The following is a 14,367-nucleotide window of genomic DNA, read 5'->3' as shown; positions in this document are numbered from 1 at the left end:
AGGTCTGGAGGCCAGGGACTGGGTGGCCTTCTGGCAGAGCCGGACACGTGGCAAGGGCTAGGGGGCGGGAAACGGGAAGGAGCACGGGCAGCGGCTCACACTGGGCCCGGTGAGTTCACACTGGGCAGCGGCATGGTTCAAGCCACCATTTTGGAAGATCCCTCGGCGATGTCGTAGAGGCCTACCTCCTGCTCGGAGAACCAAATGGCTGAGACCCTTTCCTTGTTCAGCTCCTCACTGGCCATGTGATCCCCACGTAACCCAAAGTTGTGACTCTCAGCACGGGTTAAGGGGACTTCTTCTCACCAATTCGTGGTTATTCAACAAGTATGTGTCGGGGCCCCTCTAGCCCAGGCCCTGTCCTGGGCTCAGCAGGGGGGAGGCAGGCGGGGTGGACCCAGGCCTTGCCTGGGAAGAATGCACCCTCTAGCTGAGGAGAAAAGATGTGCAGAAAGTAACGAGTGGAGGGGTGGGTGGGAGCCTCGAAACAGGCGCAGAGGAGAACGTGCCCGGAAGTAGAGGGAGAGCCCAGCCAGCCCCTCGTCTTCAGATGTGGAGCTCAGGCCAGAATCCACATCCCTGGAGGCCAAGCCAAAGCCTCAGCGGGGGGAGATGGGCAAGCGGTCTGAAGCCGGGCCTCACGCTCCCGGGCGAAGGAGAGCAGACCAGACCCGTGTGTCAACCCCAGCCCTGCCACCCGGTGCCCTGTGATTTTAGGCTGGAACTCAGCTTCCTCATCTACCAGCAGCATCACCTTACTGGGTTGTAGTGAGGTTGGGGTTAATGAAATACTTTGTGCCTGGAGCGTAATGGGTGAGGGGAGGCAGGGACCGGGGGACGGCGGCTGTGGGCACCTGGCACAGAGTGTGCGTAGAGGGGGGCTGCCATCACTCCCCCAAGCAGAGCGTGCTCCCTCCCTTCTCTCTTCTCAGCGCTCATTTTACCCTTTGGGAGACTTGCCCTGGAGCCCCGGTGAGGGCTGCTGGTTGGGATAGGGGCAGGGGGCTGTGTTCACCCTTCTCTCTCCCCTCTCTCCAGGGCACGTCCCACCAGTGGCCAGTGACCATCCTGTCTTTCCGAGAATTCACCTACCACTTCCGGGTGGCACTGCTGGTGAGCCCAGGCACCCACCTGCCCCCAGAGGTCCAGGCGCCTGTAGCTCCGCGTGGGGCTCGGGGAAGGGAGGCGGGGGTTCACGGAGCGCATGGCAGGACGTGGGGCACAGGGGCAGGTGATGTCGGCGCCGGGGGCGGGGTGCTTCCTGCCCTGCACCCCCAGAGCCACCTCACCTGTGCCCGCTCCCCTCCCACCCAGGGTCAGGCCAACTGCAGCGTGGAGGCCCCGGTCCTGCCGGCCACAGACTACTATTTCCACTTCTACCGCCTGTGTGACTGAGCTGCCCTCCCCAAGGCAGCACCACACCACGGCCCGGGTCCCCGGGCGCCCCTTCCACACTGGACGCGGTGGTGTTACACTGGAGCCGCTGCCCGCCAGCTCTCTGCTCACTGGCACCCCCTTGGAGAGACTGAACCGGGCCTGGCCCTCCCCACGACTGGTGAAACTGGAAGTCCTCACACTGGAGTTGCCGTCCCTGCCGGTCGCCCCTCCCACGTCTTGGAGGGAGCCAGAGGGACCTCCTGGGGCCAGGCCGGGACCAGTTCCTATCTGTCCAGTTACGGTGGTTGGAGGGCCGGCCTCAGGTACCCTGGAGGCAAGGGTAAGCCTGTGACTGTCCAGAGCCTACCTCCCACCCTCCCCTTTTGAGGCTGGGAGCCCCCCCTCTTTTGGAGAGGGGCCCTGCTGACTTTGCTATCAGCTGGGGACTTGGACGGAGCCCTAAAAGACTCGGCTGGATCCATGAGTCGGTGGAGAGTATGCAGCCATCACCCTCACAGCTGCTCCCTGCGGGGGCGGCGAGGTGGTAGACTTTTTGGGGTTTGACTGTTACGCTGGACTTGGGACTTTTAAGCTTTAAGTGTGGCCCAGGAGGTCTCTTCTCCCTGGGAACACGGGCTCCCAAGAGCTCCCAGGGCAGCGGGAGCCAGCCCTGGATGGGTTGGAAAGACTGACCATGTGCCTTATGTACATTTCGTGCCCAGCTGAACCAGTGAGGGAGGTGGGGCGGTGGGCGAGGTAAGCCCCGGACCCTTGAACCTGGAGTATCCTGAAGTTCCCTGTGAGCCCCCCCCCGCCCCACCCAAGACAGTGTCGGGGCCCCACGGCCTGGGTTCCTGGGAGTTTCCAGAGCTTTGCAGCAGTATCCGGGACCCATCATTCTCTCTGAGCAGGGGAGCAGGAATCCATGCCAGGCAGCAGGCTGGTCTTGGCTGGTGTGTGGATGCAGAGTTGTTGCTGTTATTAACGAAATAATTACTAAAATGCACTTAAGCCAGAGCAGGAGTGGAGGTTGGAGATGGTAAAGCCCAGAGAAGTGCAGAGCCCTGGGGGGGGCGGGGGGGGGGGGCAGGGGGACACTTGCAGAGACAGGAGCCTGGCTCTGATCCATCCCAGGGAGGCTTGAGACATCCAGCTCACTCCCAACCACCAAGACTCTGGCTTCCCCCTTCACTCTTGTCTCCTGGTCACCTGGTCTCCCCAGATCAAGGGCTCCCATGTTGGGTTCGGGGAGCTGAGCTGGAGCGACCCAGGCTCGGCAGCAGGCCCCGTCTCCACTCACTCCTCCCAGAGACGGAGCAGTGGGCTTGTGTTAGGAAGAAGTCTTATCTCAAGTGCCAATGTTTCTTAGTGGGTGCCTGGAGCACTGAGGCCACATCCAGGCTCACAGAAGAATGTGGAAATCACTGAGCCACATCCGCTTGGGCCCGGGAAGGGGACCAGGAATTGCGGTCCCTGCCCTGTGGTATCCTGCCACCTCTTTGGGAACCAGGCCTTATCCCTCTCTGAAGTCTCATTCTCGACTTTGAACGGGAGGCCTTCCTATGGGGAGCTGGGTCTTGAAGCCTGGGAACTGTGGGCCCCCTCCTGGCATGGGTCGCAAAGCACTTACCCTTAGGGGAGTTGAGGGATGGCAGGGATACCTCGCCTCCCAGCCCCTTCCCCAGCGTGGCTCCACTCCTTCATTCTGACATAGGAATCCCACGGTTCCCCACACCACGCAGGGGGCCAGGCCTTCCTTAGGACTACTCTGTTCTCCCTCCCCCAGAGTGGGGGAAACCCTCCCGAAATGCCTTAAAAACTGCTGAGCCCCACCCTTTGTAATAGGATTCTGGGGCTTCCTCAGTGAGGGTGCCTGGCCTTGGACTGTGGCCCCTCAGTCCTGAACTGGAAAGTGACCCTCCACTGCCCCCTGGAGCCCTTCTGGACACAGCATTGCCCCAATCTGGTTAGCAGCTGGCTGTTTCCATGCCTGAGGAGGGGTCCTCAGTGCGAGGATTGGGGCCAAGCTGGGGCTCCAAGCTGCTTGAGAGGGGGTCAACCTTGGACCAAAGTCGCCTTAAGCCTAGTAAGGTAGATGGGCTTCAGGGAAGGGGAGCGGGTCACCTGCTGGAGGCTGACAGCTGCCCGGCTGGCACTGGTAAGTGGGTGTCTTGGTTCCATTCCCTACATGGGGTCCAGCAGCCACCCCTCCCCTCCCCTCCCCTCCGGCATTTATTCCCATAGCCGCGGGGCTAATCTCCCCGGAGCTTCAAGCTGTACATAGGGCCTCTCAACGCACAAGTCCCTCTGCCCACGTTATACCCGCCCCCATAAAAGCCCGCGTGTGCATAGAGCGCCCCTCCCTCCCAGTTAACTCCCAGTTCCTGTCCCTGAGTGCTGACTCATATTTATCATGTACCAACTCTGACTCTGGAGTGGGCAGAGGGAGGCAGCCCTGGGCCTGCTTGCTTCCTGTCCCCGTCCTTTTCTTCTGAAGTAAATATACGTATATAAATAAATGTATAAATATGGCTTTGTATCTGACCTTGCTTCCCCATCTCTTCTTGAGACTGTTCCGCTAGGAGACGGGAGTCGCCTGGGGGGCAAAGACCGACTGGAATCTCTTGAGGTTCCTGAGCCACGTGGATGCGTTGCACCCCAACATCCTTCTCAACTTCACGCCACGCTTGGGAACAGGACTCCACGGCCGCCTTCCCTAGCCACTCCCCCCCCAGACCCACGGCTGCCCTACCTGGGTTAAAGTGGCCCCCTTCCCCAAGGAAAACCTCCCCTTTGGGGACAAGCTGAGCCTTGTGAAGGTCCCCAACCCACAGAAGGGAGAGTATATTCAGAGGATGGGACGGGTCCGGGGCAGACGTGACTGGTGTGGGTTCCCAGAGAAGTCTGCTGTAAAAACAACAGAGGAGAGAGCCGGTCCCTCCCTGTCCACGAAGCCTTACGTTACAAGGACAGCCTCCCCTCCCTCACCCTCCTCGCCCCTCACAGCAGAAAGCAGGGCTTCCCGGCAGCAGGGAGCATCTGAAAGGCAGGAGAGAAATGGGAAGGGGTGGGACCAGGGAAGTCAGGTAGTCCCAGCACCACCCCACCGCTGCGCAATGGGCGGTCAGACGGGACGGTCACACATCTGCCTTTATTGTGAGCAGGTGGGGGACGCTTGTGGCAACGGTAAAAAAATTAATTTACAAAAGCAGGGGTTCGGTGAAGCCGCCGGGCTGGAACCTGAAAGAGGAGAGGGGTATCAAATGAGACCAACGACCCTTCCTTCCGCCTCCTTTTCTCACTGACGCCTGTGCCCCTGGGGCAACGGCTGACGGGCACACGACTCTGAATCGGAGCCACCAAAGCTGACTCTCAGGGACCTGTTTAGTGGATTATCTGCAGCCAGGGTCTCTGGGTTTGCTTCGTCACTTTAGTCAAGGTTTCTTTTAATGGCTGAAAACATTCAAACTTACCACAGTGGCACTCCCTGCAGCAAACTGGGAGCCCCAGGTTCTGACCCCCCTTCTGGCCCGTTCCCGAGCAGCCAAGTCAATGGCGTGTGATGTGTAAGAACCCAAATGTCATCACGTGGGAAGCCTGCTCCCACAGCCCTATGAAGTACACCCCGAAGCCAGATCAAGGCCTTGGGCAGTGTGCGGAGCCCAGCATGACAACGTAGGTCAGAGATCCCTGTTAGGGACAGGGAAAGAGGCACATGCGTCCCGGCGTCCGGTGTCCCTATCCACTCTGCCGAGTCTGTCTCCATGAACCAAAGCGTTGCACAGGCCTGAGGACCGCACTGACGTGGATGTGGGAAGCCTCTCTAATGCCCGCCCTGTCGCACTTACCCTTGGGAGCTCACACGTAGATGCCGACCCAGAGCAGCAGGAAGAGAACTCCAAAGCCCATGAAAAGCGAGGCCACCAAGGAGATGAGGAGCTCTTTGTAGATATCCCGAGTGTACTTGGTGGAGGTCACCTCGTAGCTGGCAGGGTGATTAAGGAGAAGCAGAGGGATGGGGCTGCGTAGGACAGGAAGCCCGGCCAGTGCCAGCTCTGGGAAAAAGGTACGGGGTGAGGGCTTTCTAGGAGGCTTGCCGGGCTCAGCGCAGCCAGGAAGAGAGGCCCAAGAGAGGATCTGGACTCTGTTGCTTCCTACCAGCCCTCAACCACCTGTGAAGAAAATCAGGCCCAGAGGGGTTAGGTCACCTGCCCCAGGCCACACAGCCAGTGAACTGGGGAATTGGCATTAGCCCTCGGATCTCCTGCCACCTGAGCACGCCCCTCCTTTACCACTCTGCCAACTTCAGATCCCCTATCCCCAACCTGCAGTCCAGCCAGGCCTTCTGTCCACTGTCCTGGAAATCTGAAGAGCAAACTGAGCTCACCTAAACTTGGGAAGTAAGGCCACAGCCCGACCCTGCACATCAACAGCTGTCCTTCGACCTCCTTACCTTCCCCCTAGCCCCACACCAGAACAAAACTGGCAGGGTGCACGTACCCAGCATGGTTTCTCCCTTAGTTTCCCACACCACTAACTCTGGCCCACTGGCTGCTCAGTGAAAAGGATACACGAAGAACCAGGCGGTAAAGAACATGCCAATGGCCAACAGCACCACGGTCAGATGGGGGAAGACAGCTGGGTTCACTGGGCTGGTGTATCTGCTCATGGCCTCGAGCTCCTAGGGGAGGGCAGGAGATCAGAGCTATCAAAGAATCCCAGGACTTCAGCGTGAGGGGGAGTGTGAGGTCATCCACCAATGGGCCTCATCCTCCAATGACTGTTAAAGGTCTGTCTCAGCCTGGGAAATATGGAAATCCTTCAGAACCAACATCAAGTGACTCCATTTGGAAATGACGATTCCATCTTAAACTTAGGTGACACTCTGTCTTTTCACTATGAGACAAGAAGGGCAGCTGAGAGTCAGAGGCTGACACTGAAGATGATCGACTAGCTATAGATCAGTGGTCCCTAACATCTTCTGAGGCCAGGGAAGACAATTAAAAAAAAAAAAAAAAATGGTTAAAGGTATGGACTCTGCCTGGAAAAAAACCACATGCAAGAAATAGTCTGCCTATAATTTTAGATTTATGGACCCATGTCTATAGACACCAAGCTCAGAATCCCTGCTGTAATTCAGAGCCTGGACCAGTACCCAGATCTCAACTTCTACTTCTGTATTCTTCCCACTACACTATTACGGAATCTCAGGATCTAACAGCAAAAGACATCCATTAATAAGCTGGCTCTACTGAATGAGTCTCTGTAAAGTAGTTACAGTAACACCCCTCACAGGGTTGATGTATGACTGAAGAAGGGTGACGAACGTCAAAGCATCTAGCTCACTTCCTGGCACAAAGGAGTTGCTCAATAGGTGTTTGTTTCCCTCCCAAGGTTACAGGGAAAATTATGAGATAATGCTTGGGAAGGAGGGCTGTAAACGTAAAGTTCTGTACAAATGTTAACTTCCATTGTCACTCACCAGCCAACGCTCCTAAAACCCAGAACATAACAACTCTAGAGAAATAAATTGACCCCGTTGTTCTAAGAGACACTGGAATTCAATTCAGTAAACATTTATGCCCACACCCCCCAAAATGATAAAAGACAATCGCTGCCATTTATTGAGCCTCCGATCGCAGGCCCTGTGTTCGGCACTGGGAATACAAAGATGAATAGCCATCACCCCAGAGCTAGCTGCACGTCAGATGGTGGTCACTAGGAGGCGTGGCAGATAACAAAGAAGTCCGTGACATGTGGCAAGAGGTTTGTACGCGGGTTGTGGGAGCTCCCAGCAGAGAGCGGCCAAGTGCCTGAGAGAGTTGGAAGTGCTTCACCAAGAAGGGGACATCTGCCCTGGGCCTTGCAGGATGAGTACGAGTTCTGCGGGAGGAAGGACTTTCCAAACAGAGATCAAATAGAGATAACGGCTTAATCACAGGTAACAGATAAAAGCTCGAGGTGTTAAAAATGCGCCGCACAAGCCTCACCCTTAAAAATCGCGGGATCAAAACCTCAGCCTAACTAAGAGTCCGTGGCAAGGGGCTTCCTTCCCTTCCCGCCCCTCGGCCCAAGTCGGATATAGGAGCCGCCGGCTGTCTGGGTCTCAGGCGTCTGAGACCTCCGCGAGAGAAACGGGGTGTGGGACGGGCCCCGAGGGGGTCATCATCACAGCCCTGTCCGGGACGCCCCTCAACCCTCTCACCATCTTGCCAGGCACAGGGTAATCCACCGCTCCGCCACAGGAATAACACGTCGGCAGGAGCAGGCGCCTTGTGCAGCCGGAAAAGGAAGTGCGCCCGCTCGCGTGGCATTGTGGGATTTGTAGTCCTGTGGTTTCGGAGGTAGGGGGCGCTGGGGCCTGTGGGGCCCCGATGTGGAGTTGGGGCGAGCGATGGAGAAGGGTAGGACAGAGCCGTTGGGAGGGTTCGTTCCTCTACGGGGGTGGGCGATGGGGGGACTGTTTGCCACAAGGGAAGCTGGCCGAGGGCGTCCGGGCCTGTACTACACTTCCCAGGAGGCCGTGCGCGGCGGCGGGTCACGTGACGGGAGCGCGGGCTTTGGAAGGCGGCTGAGCGGGAGGGCGTCCGCGGCCGCGCTGAGCAGGTTTGCGGGGCTGAGCACCGTCGTGGGCGACCCCGGACCAAGCGCTAGCTGTCGAGGCCTCGCGCTCCAAAGGCCAGGTGAGACCCCGTGGGAAGCGCTTCCGAGGGCGGCGGGGTCCGCCTGGCGCTGGGTGCTGTCGGGGACCGTCTACCGCGCGCGGGGCGGAGGCTGGAGCGCCGGCCTGCCACCTTCCCGCTGTGCGACTTGGGCCGGTCGCCGAAGCCCCGAGCCTCTTGCTTCGTTTGTGGAAGGAGGGAAACAGCCTCCACTTCATGGGCCCGTTGTGTATTTCGACCGAGATCCTGGCTGAGAAACATTTTGTAAACTTCACTTGTTGAGACTCCTTTCCCACCTCCCTGCGTCGGGGGCCGTGGGAGGCTAAGCCAGCAGTCACTGTCCCCTCCGTACCCGTTCTGGCAAAGCAGCCGGCCTGAGGCCGGACCCCGAGGATTGAACGGCTTCTGTGGGGGGAACGATCCCGAGCGCCCAGTGTATGGCAGGGGCTAGAGGAGGGTGCGGCTGAGCAGCAGTGAGAAAGGGCCGGCCTTATCCCAAACTTTGTGTTGGCTCCCAGACTGTGACGGTAGGTTTGGGAAGCTGCGCATGGAAGATCTTGCCGCCAGGTTGAGGTGTTTGGATTTCAGCACGGAAGGGGGCATGCGACAGGGTCTATTATGCTTTGGAAAGAACCCTTTGAAAAGTGGGAACAGCTAAAAGGTCTCGTATATGTCTTGGGGTGGCGGACACCTACCACCAGTGAGCACGCAACGACTTTAAATGACACCCCTAAATCCTTTTTAATAGTTATACATTTAATATTAAAATTTAACTACTGTGACACAGACATTATTGCTTAAGATGAGTTCTCGTTTTCAACTTGGTTTTTAAGACAATGGGGTCCATTTAAAGAAAATACTAAGTGAATGCAAGCACGGGTTTTGAGTGTGTGGTTTTTTTTAATTAAAAAAAATTTTTTTTTAATGTTTTTATTTATTTTTGAGACAGACAGAGAGCCTGAGCAGGGGAGGGGCAGAGAGAGAGGGAGACACAGAATCCGAAGCAGGCTCCAAGCTCTGAGCTGTCAGCACAGAGCCCGACGCGGGGCTTGAACTCACGGACTGTGAGATCATGACCTGAGCCGAAGTCGGACACTTAACCGACTGCACCACCCAGGCGCCCCTTTTGAAAAATGTTTATTTATTTTGAGAGAGAGAAAGACACACAGCGTGAGTCGGGGAGGGGCAGAGAGAGAGAGGAACCCAGGCAGGCTCCACGCTGTCAGCACAGAGACTGATGTGGGGCTCGAACTCACAAAACCATGAGATCATGACCTGAGCCAGGATCCAGGAGTCGGACGCTTAACCGACTGAGCCACCCAGGCGCCCCCCAATACAGGTTTTAGATGGAAGTGGCAAAAAATTGTGAGGGGAGCGGAGTTTGGATCTGATCGAAGTTCAGGAAACACTGCCCTGGGAACTATTTTATTTGTCAAGGGGCCTGAAACACAGGAGTGTATTACCGGACTGAGGGACTACAGCTTGCCAGGCTCCTAGATCAGGACCTGGGGTCAGATGGGAGCCATGGAGTTCACATCTTGGACTTCGTGGTGGAGAGAAAATATAAAGGGAAAGACTTAAAACTCCTAGCAACGTCATTGTAGAAATAGAAATCAGTAGCAGGGCCGAGGGGATACTGAAGGGACACTCAGAGCAGCATGTGAGAAAGCCACATAACCTCCCTTCAGATATGTTGTGGGTTTTTTTGCCAGTCCTCCTTCAGGGCTGCTCTATCAGTCAGGGTCCTCCAGAGAAACGGTAGGATCTAGGGTACGGACATATATAAAGAGATTTATTGGAAGGAATTGGCTCAGGTGATAGTGGAGGTTGACCAGTTTGAAAATTAGAGGGCTGGCCCGCAGGCTAGAAACTCATGCAGGGGTTGAACCTGCAGACTTCAGGCAGAATTTCTCTGGAAACCTCCGTTTTTGCTCCCAAGGCCTTTCAGTTGACTCAGCCCCCCGCGCCCCCCCCCCCCCCCACCGTATTCTGCAGGATAATCTCTGTTTAAAGCCACCTGAATATTGGGGTGCCTGGGTGGCTCAGTTAAGCGCCTGACTTTGGCTCAGGTCATGATCTCGTGGTTTGTGTGTTCAAGCCCCGCATCGGGCTCTGTGCTTACAGCTCGGAGCCGGGAGCCCGCTTCGGATTCTGTGTCTCCCTCTCTCTCTCTGCCCCTCTCCCGCTCCCGCTCTGTCTCAAAAATAAAATAAGCATCCAAAAAAAAAAAATTTTTTTTTTTTAACTAAATAAATAAAGTCACCCGAATACAGATGTTACGAGATACCTTCCCAGCAGCGCCTGGATTAATGTTTGAGTAAATACCTGGGTACTACAGCCCAGCCACTGTTGACACAGGAAACTACCCATCACAGCTGCTAAGAGGAGGGGAGCCAGAGGGACGAGTTGGGGATGGTCAATGACTGGCATAAAGGTACAGAGGAGGGTGGACACTCGTGTTTATTTTACCACCGTACACATTCAGCCTTGTGTCATGGCTGCCTCTGTCCCTGCCTCATCTCGTCACCCTCTGGTAGCCAGTCTTTGCCTGTCCTTCAGGTCCTGTCTTCATGATCCACGGACGCCTCGGGCTGGGCCAGGCACTCTCCTCTGGCCTTGCAGGGACCTTGACGCAGGCGTCAGTGGTAGCCCTCCTTGCGTGCTAGCCCTGTTGCTGCCTTATCCACGAAACCTTAAGTCCCGGGACGTCAGAAGTGCCTTCATCCTCCTAACACCCAGGTTTCCTCCTGAAACGCCGGAAGCCTTAGTAGTCATGGGGTGGGCTCCCCTGCTCGACTGTGAGGTTTTTGAGAATGCTGACCTTGTCCTGTGCCATCTTTTCGTCTTCTGTGGTCCCGAAGTGGTGTCCTCTTCTTGTGCAAAATTTGTACAGTCGGAGGCATGGGAGTCGGTGAGAGGGCGCCAGTTCTAACCCCTGATCCTTTGCCTCCCTGAAATGCCTCCTGTTCTTACTTTACTCCTTTTTTGTTTGTTTTTGGTTCTAGCCGTCCCTCCTCTGTGTTGCTATGGGCATTCAAGGCCTGGCCAAACTGATTGCAGACGTGGCCCCCGGTGCCATCCGGGAGAATGACATCAAGAGCTACTTCGGCCGCAAGGTGGCCATCGATGCCTCCATGAGCATTTATCAGTTCCTGATCGCCGTCCGCCAGGGCGGGGATGTGCTGCAGAACGAGGAGGGGGAGACCACCAGCCACCTGATGGGCATGTTCTACCGCACCATCCGCATGATGGAGAACGGCATCAAACCCGTGTATGTCTTCGACGGCAAGCCGCCACAGCTCAAGTCCGGCGAGCTGGCCAAGCGCAGCGAGCGGCGGGCCGAGGCGGAGAAGCAGCTACAGCAGGCTCAGGCCGCCGGGGCCGGGGAGGAGGTGGAGAAGTTTACCAAGCGGCTGGTGAAGGTCACCAAGCAGCACAACGACGAGTGCAAGCATCTGCTGAGCCTCATGGGCATCCCGTACCTGGACGCGCCCGGCGAGGCCGAGGCCAGCTGTGCCGCCCTCGTGAAGGCGGGCAAAGTCTATGCCGCGGCCACGGAGGACATGGACTGCCTGACCTTTGGCAGCCCTGTGCTCATGCGGCACCTGACGGCCAGCGAGGCCAAGAAGCTGCCCATCCAGGAGTTCCACCTGAGCCGGGTCCTGCAGGAGCTGGGCCTGAACCAGGAGCAGTTCGTAGACCTGTGCATCCTGCTGGGCAGTGACTACTGTGAGAGCATCCGGGGCATTGGGCCCAAGCGGGCCGTGGACCTCATCCAGAAGCACAAGAGCATCGAGGAGATCGTGCGTCGGCTCGACCCCAGCAAGTACTCCGTGCCAGAAAATTGGCTCCACAAGGAGGCCCAGCAGCTCTTCCTGGAGCCCGAGGTGCTTGACCCAGAGTCAGTGGAGCTGAAGTGGAGCGAGCCGAATGAGGAAGAGCTCGTCAAGTTCATGTGTGGTGAAAAGCAGTTCTCGGAGGAGCGGATCCGCAGTGGGGTCAGGCGGCTGAGCAAGAGCCGCCAGGGCAGCACCCAGGGCCGCCTGGATGATTTCTTCAAGGTGACTGGCTCGCTCTCCTCAGCTAAGCGCAAGGAGCCAGAGCCCAAGGGGTCCGCTAAGAAGAAGGCAAAGACCGGGGCAGGAGGGAAGTTCAAACGGGGAAAATAAAGGAGTTTCCCCTCTCGCCTCCCCGGCCCCAGAACACCTGCCTTGATGTGCCCTCAAGCGCTAGCACGAGAGAGAGCTCTGTGGGGGCAGGGAGGGGCTCGCATTGCTTCTCTAGCTCTGCCCGTCTCCGTAGTGCTTTCCCTTTTGTACTTGATCTGGTGGCAGGAAGGCCACAGAGGTATCTTGTTTTCTTCTTGTTTTAGCTCAGGAAAGTAGGTCAGGCTCCACACTCGTCTCAGGCAATTTAATGGACACCGAGTCTATTGTTAAATGAAAGGGATAGCAACAGGTCTTGGAGGAGGAGGGGGGGATAAATGGTAGAGATGGAAGACTGTATAAAAATGATTTCCTGACTGGCCCAACTGGTGACTGATGGGAAGGGGTGGTGGAACCCAGCTGTATTTCTCTCTGGCTCAGCCTTGACCGGCCCTGTAGGACAGCCATCAGGAAGACCCAGTCTTCTCAGACGGGGAGAGCTCCTGAGACATGAGACAGGCGGACAGCTGGAGTCCCTGGAGTTGGCCACAAGGGTCCGACCGCTGGCTGTGTGTCCTGGGGTGCGCAGAAACTTGAACTTGCTATGTAACTTGAGTCTTCACGGTGGCGTATCTTATTTCGAGGCGTAAGATGGGCCAAATTCTGATGGCTTCTCTGAGGCAGCCAACGGAGTTGAGACTTGGGGATGAGATGCTATTTTCACGTGCTGGTTTTGTTTTAAACGTATGAAAAAAGAGTCAATAAAATTAGAAAAGGAGCCAGAATGTCGTGTTCTTTGAGAACATTTGAAAACACCTTGAGGGGCGCCTGGGTGGCTGTCAGTTGAGCATCCGACTTCGGCTCAGGTTATGATCTCGCATCTTGTGGGTTCGAGCCCTGTGTCCTCTGTGCTGACAGCTCAGAGCCTGGTTCAGATTCTGTCTCTCTCCCTCTGCCCCACCCCCACCTACGCACTGTCTCTCTTTCTCTCTCTCTCCCTCTCTCTCTCTCTCTCTCTCATATAAATAAACGTTAAAAAAAAAAAAAACCCAAACATCGTAAGTGCCCCCAGGCTTCAGAAAGTAGGTAAGGTTCTTTTCACTCCCAAGAGAACACACAGGCGACGTATCCTTGTTACAAGAGGTTTGAGAGTGGCCACAAGATGGCGCCACGCTCCACAGAATGACCAAAGTGGCCTTGGCAGTACATAAGCCATTTGTAGGTGGATGCCTAGTTTAACTTGCTGGGAAACAAGTTTTAATAAATCGAATGGGTTCCTAGTTTTCCACCTGCTGTGTGGGATAAAGGAGCTTCTCGGAGAAAGCCTCACAATTTAGATCAACTGCTTCACGGCGTCCGAGCATTTATTCTACCGGTTTATAAATTGTTCAAAACCGCACTTCAAAAGTCACTTTCTCGCTCCTCTTGTGACATCACATTCAGGTTACTGTTTCCCATAAAGATGGAATGTTTGAAAAGTTATAATCCTGATAAAACTTGGCAAGGCGCTGTCCTGTTTGAGTTTCTCCTTTTTTAGCATTCCTATCACTGCTGTTTAAAGTTACCGGGGACACTTAAGCAGCCGGAAATCTAAGCTGCCTGTGTTCCAACAGATTAAGCGGGTAGAAGACTAGAGGCTGGTGGTTTTCAAAATTTCTCATGGAGCAACCTGTTTTTCAAATGAAATCTTACATGGAATCTCAGGATATGAGCTCCAGTTGAAGCAGGAGCGGGATGTAGTCTCCCCGGCAGTGCTGTTCCCTTGACGATGGGACCCTGAAAACCACTGGTATAGACGGAAGGTTCTACTCCGAGGGCAGGGATCGTAGTTTTTTTGTTCACTGCTGTCTCCAGCGGTTGAAACGGATTTTCTCCGATTGGCCCGTGCCACACAAGTAACAAGAGCCCCAAGGAATTTGATGGCTAAGCCCGTGGTTCTGGTGATGGGGTCCAGAGGTGGAAAGACTTCCTACGGAGCAATCACCTGATCACCTCGGTGCAGTAGTTAAGGGCTTGTATCCTGTGGCAGTCAAAACATGCAGAGCGGTTTTTCCTCTTGTTTTCAGTTCCAGTTGTCCGGTCTTTTCTAAGACCACTGCAGGGGGAAAACCAGTTCTACAAATTTTTACCTAGCACGTCTAATACTCTTGCTCAAAGAGAGCTGTTGTAATAGCACTGAGGTT

General features: G+C 55.8%; 3 protein-coding genes across 14 annotated transcripts in view; 2 read left to right on the top strand and 1 right to left on the bottom strand.

Moving 5' to 3' along the window:
- MYRF (myelin regulatory factor) overlaps window positions 1-3,921 on the top strand; it is a 33,876-nt gene extending 29,955 nt beyond the window's left edge. For all 10 annotated transcript variants that reach the window (XM_060606900.3, XM_060606902.3, XM_060606899.3 and 7 more), the window contains 2 exons: window positions 1,039-1,113; window positions 1,315-3,921. In XM_060606900.3, the coding sequence (XP_060462883.1) occupies window positions 1,039-1,113; window positions 1,315-1,395 (156 nt within the window). In that variant the 3' untranslated portion in view covers window positions 1,396-3,921. The remainder of the gene's footprint in view (window positions 1-1,038; window positions 1,114-1,314) is intronic.
- A 591-nt stretch (window positions 3,922-4,512) lies between these two features.
- TMEM258 (transmembrane protein 258) lies at window positions 4,513-7,695 on the bottom strand. Of its 2 annotated transcripts, none has more exons than XM_060606911.2 (4): window positions 7,583-7,695; window positions 5,949-6,058; window positions 5,226-5,362; window positions 4,513-4,617 (listed from the first exon to the last, which is right to left on the bottom strand). In XM_060606911.2, the coding sequence occupies exons 1-3, from the start codon at window positions 7,583-7,585 to the stop codon at window positions 5,236-5,238; spliced, it is 240 nt and encodes a 79-aa protein (XP_060462894.1). In that variant the 5' UTR covers window positions 7,586-7,695; the 3' UTR covers window positions 4,513-4,617; window positions 5,226-5,235. The 2 variants fall into 2 exon arrangements, with proteins under 2 accessions (XP_060462894.1, XP_078289689.1); XM_078433563.2 differs by lacking the exon at window positions 7,583-7,695 and adding an exon at window positions 7,368-7,566.
- On the top strand, window positions 7,141-12,960 carry FEN1 (flap structure-specific endonuclease 1). 2 transcript variants are annotated; one of them, XM_060606910.3, is made up of 2 exons: window positions 7,141-7,318; window positions 11,045-12,960. In XM_060606910.3, exon 2 carries the CDS (start codon window positions 11,066-11,068, stop codon window positions 12,206-12,208), a length of 1,143 nt encoding a protein of 380 aa, XP_060462893.1. In that variant the 5' UTR covers window positions 7,141-7,318; window positions 11,045-11,065; the 3' UTR covers window positions 12,209-12,960. The 2 variants fall into 2 exon arrangements, with proteins under 2 accessions (XP_060462893.1, XP_060462892.1); XM_060606909.2 differs by lacking the exon at window positions 7,141-7,318 and adding an exon at window positions 7,909-8,060.
- The last annotated feature ends 1,407 nt before the right edge of the window (window positions 12,961-14,367 follow it).

Source organism: Panthera onca, chromosome D1, assembly GCF_046562875.1.
Source record: "Panthera onca isolate mPanOnc1 chromosome D1, mPanOnc1 haplotype 2, whole genome shotgun sequence".
NCBI lineage: Eukaryota > Metazoa > Chordata > Mammalia > Carnivora > Felidae > Panthera > Panthera onca.
Note: the sequence above shows the minus strand (reverse complement) of the source record. Positions and strands in the feature narration are given on the sequence as shown.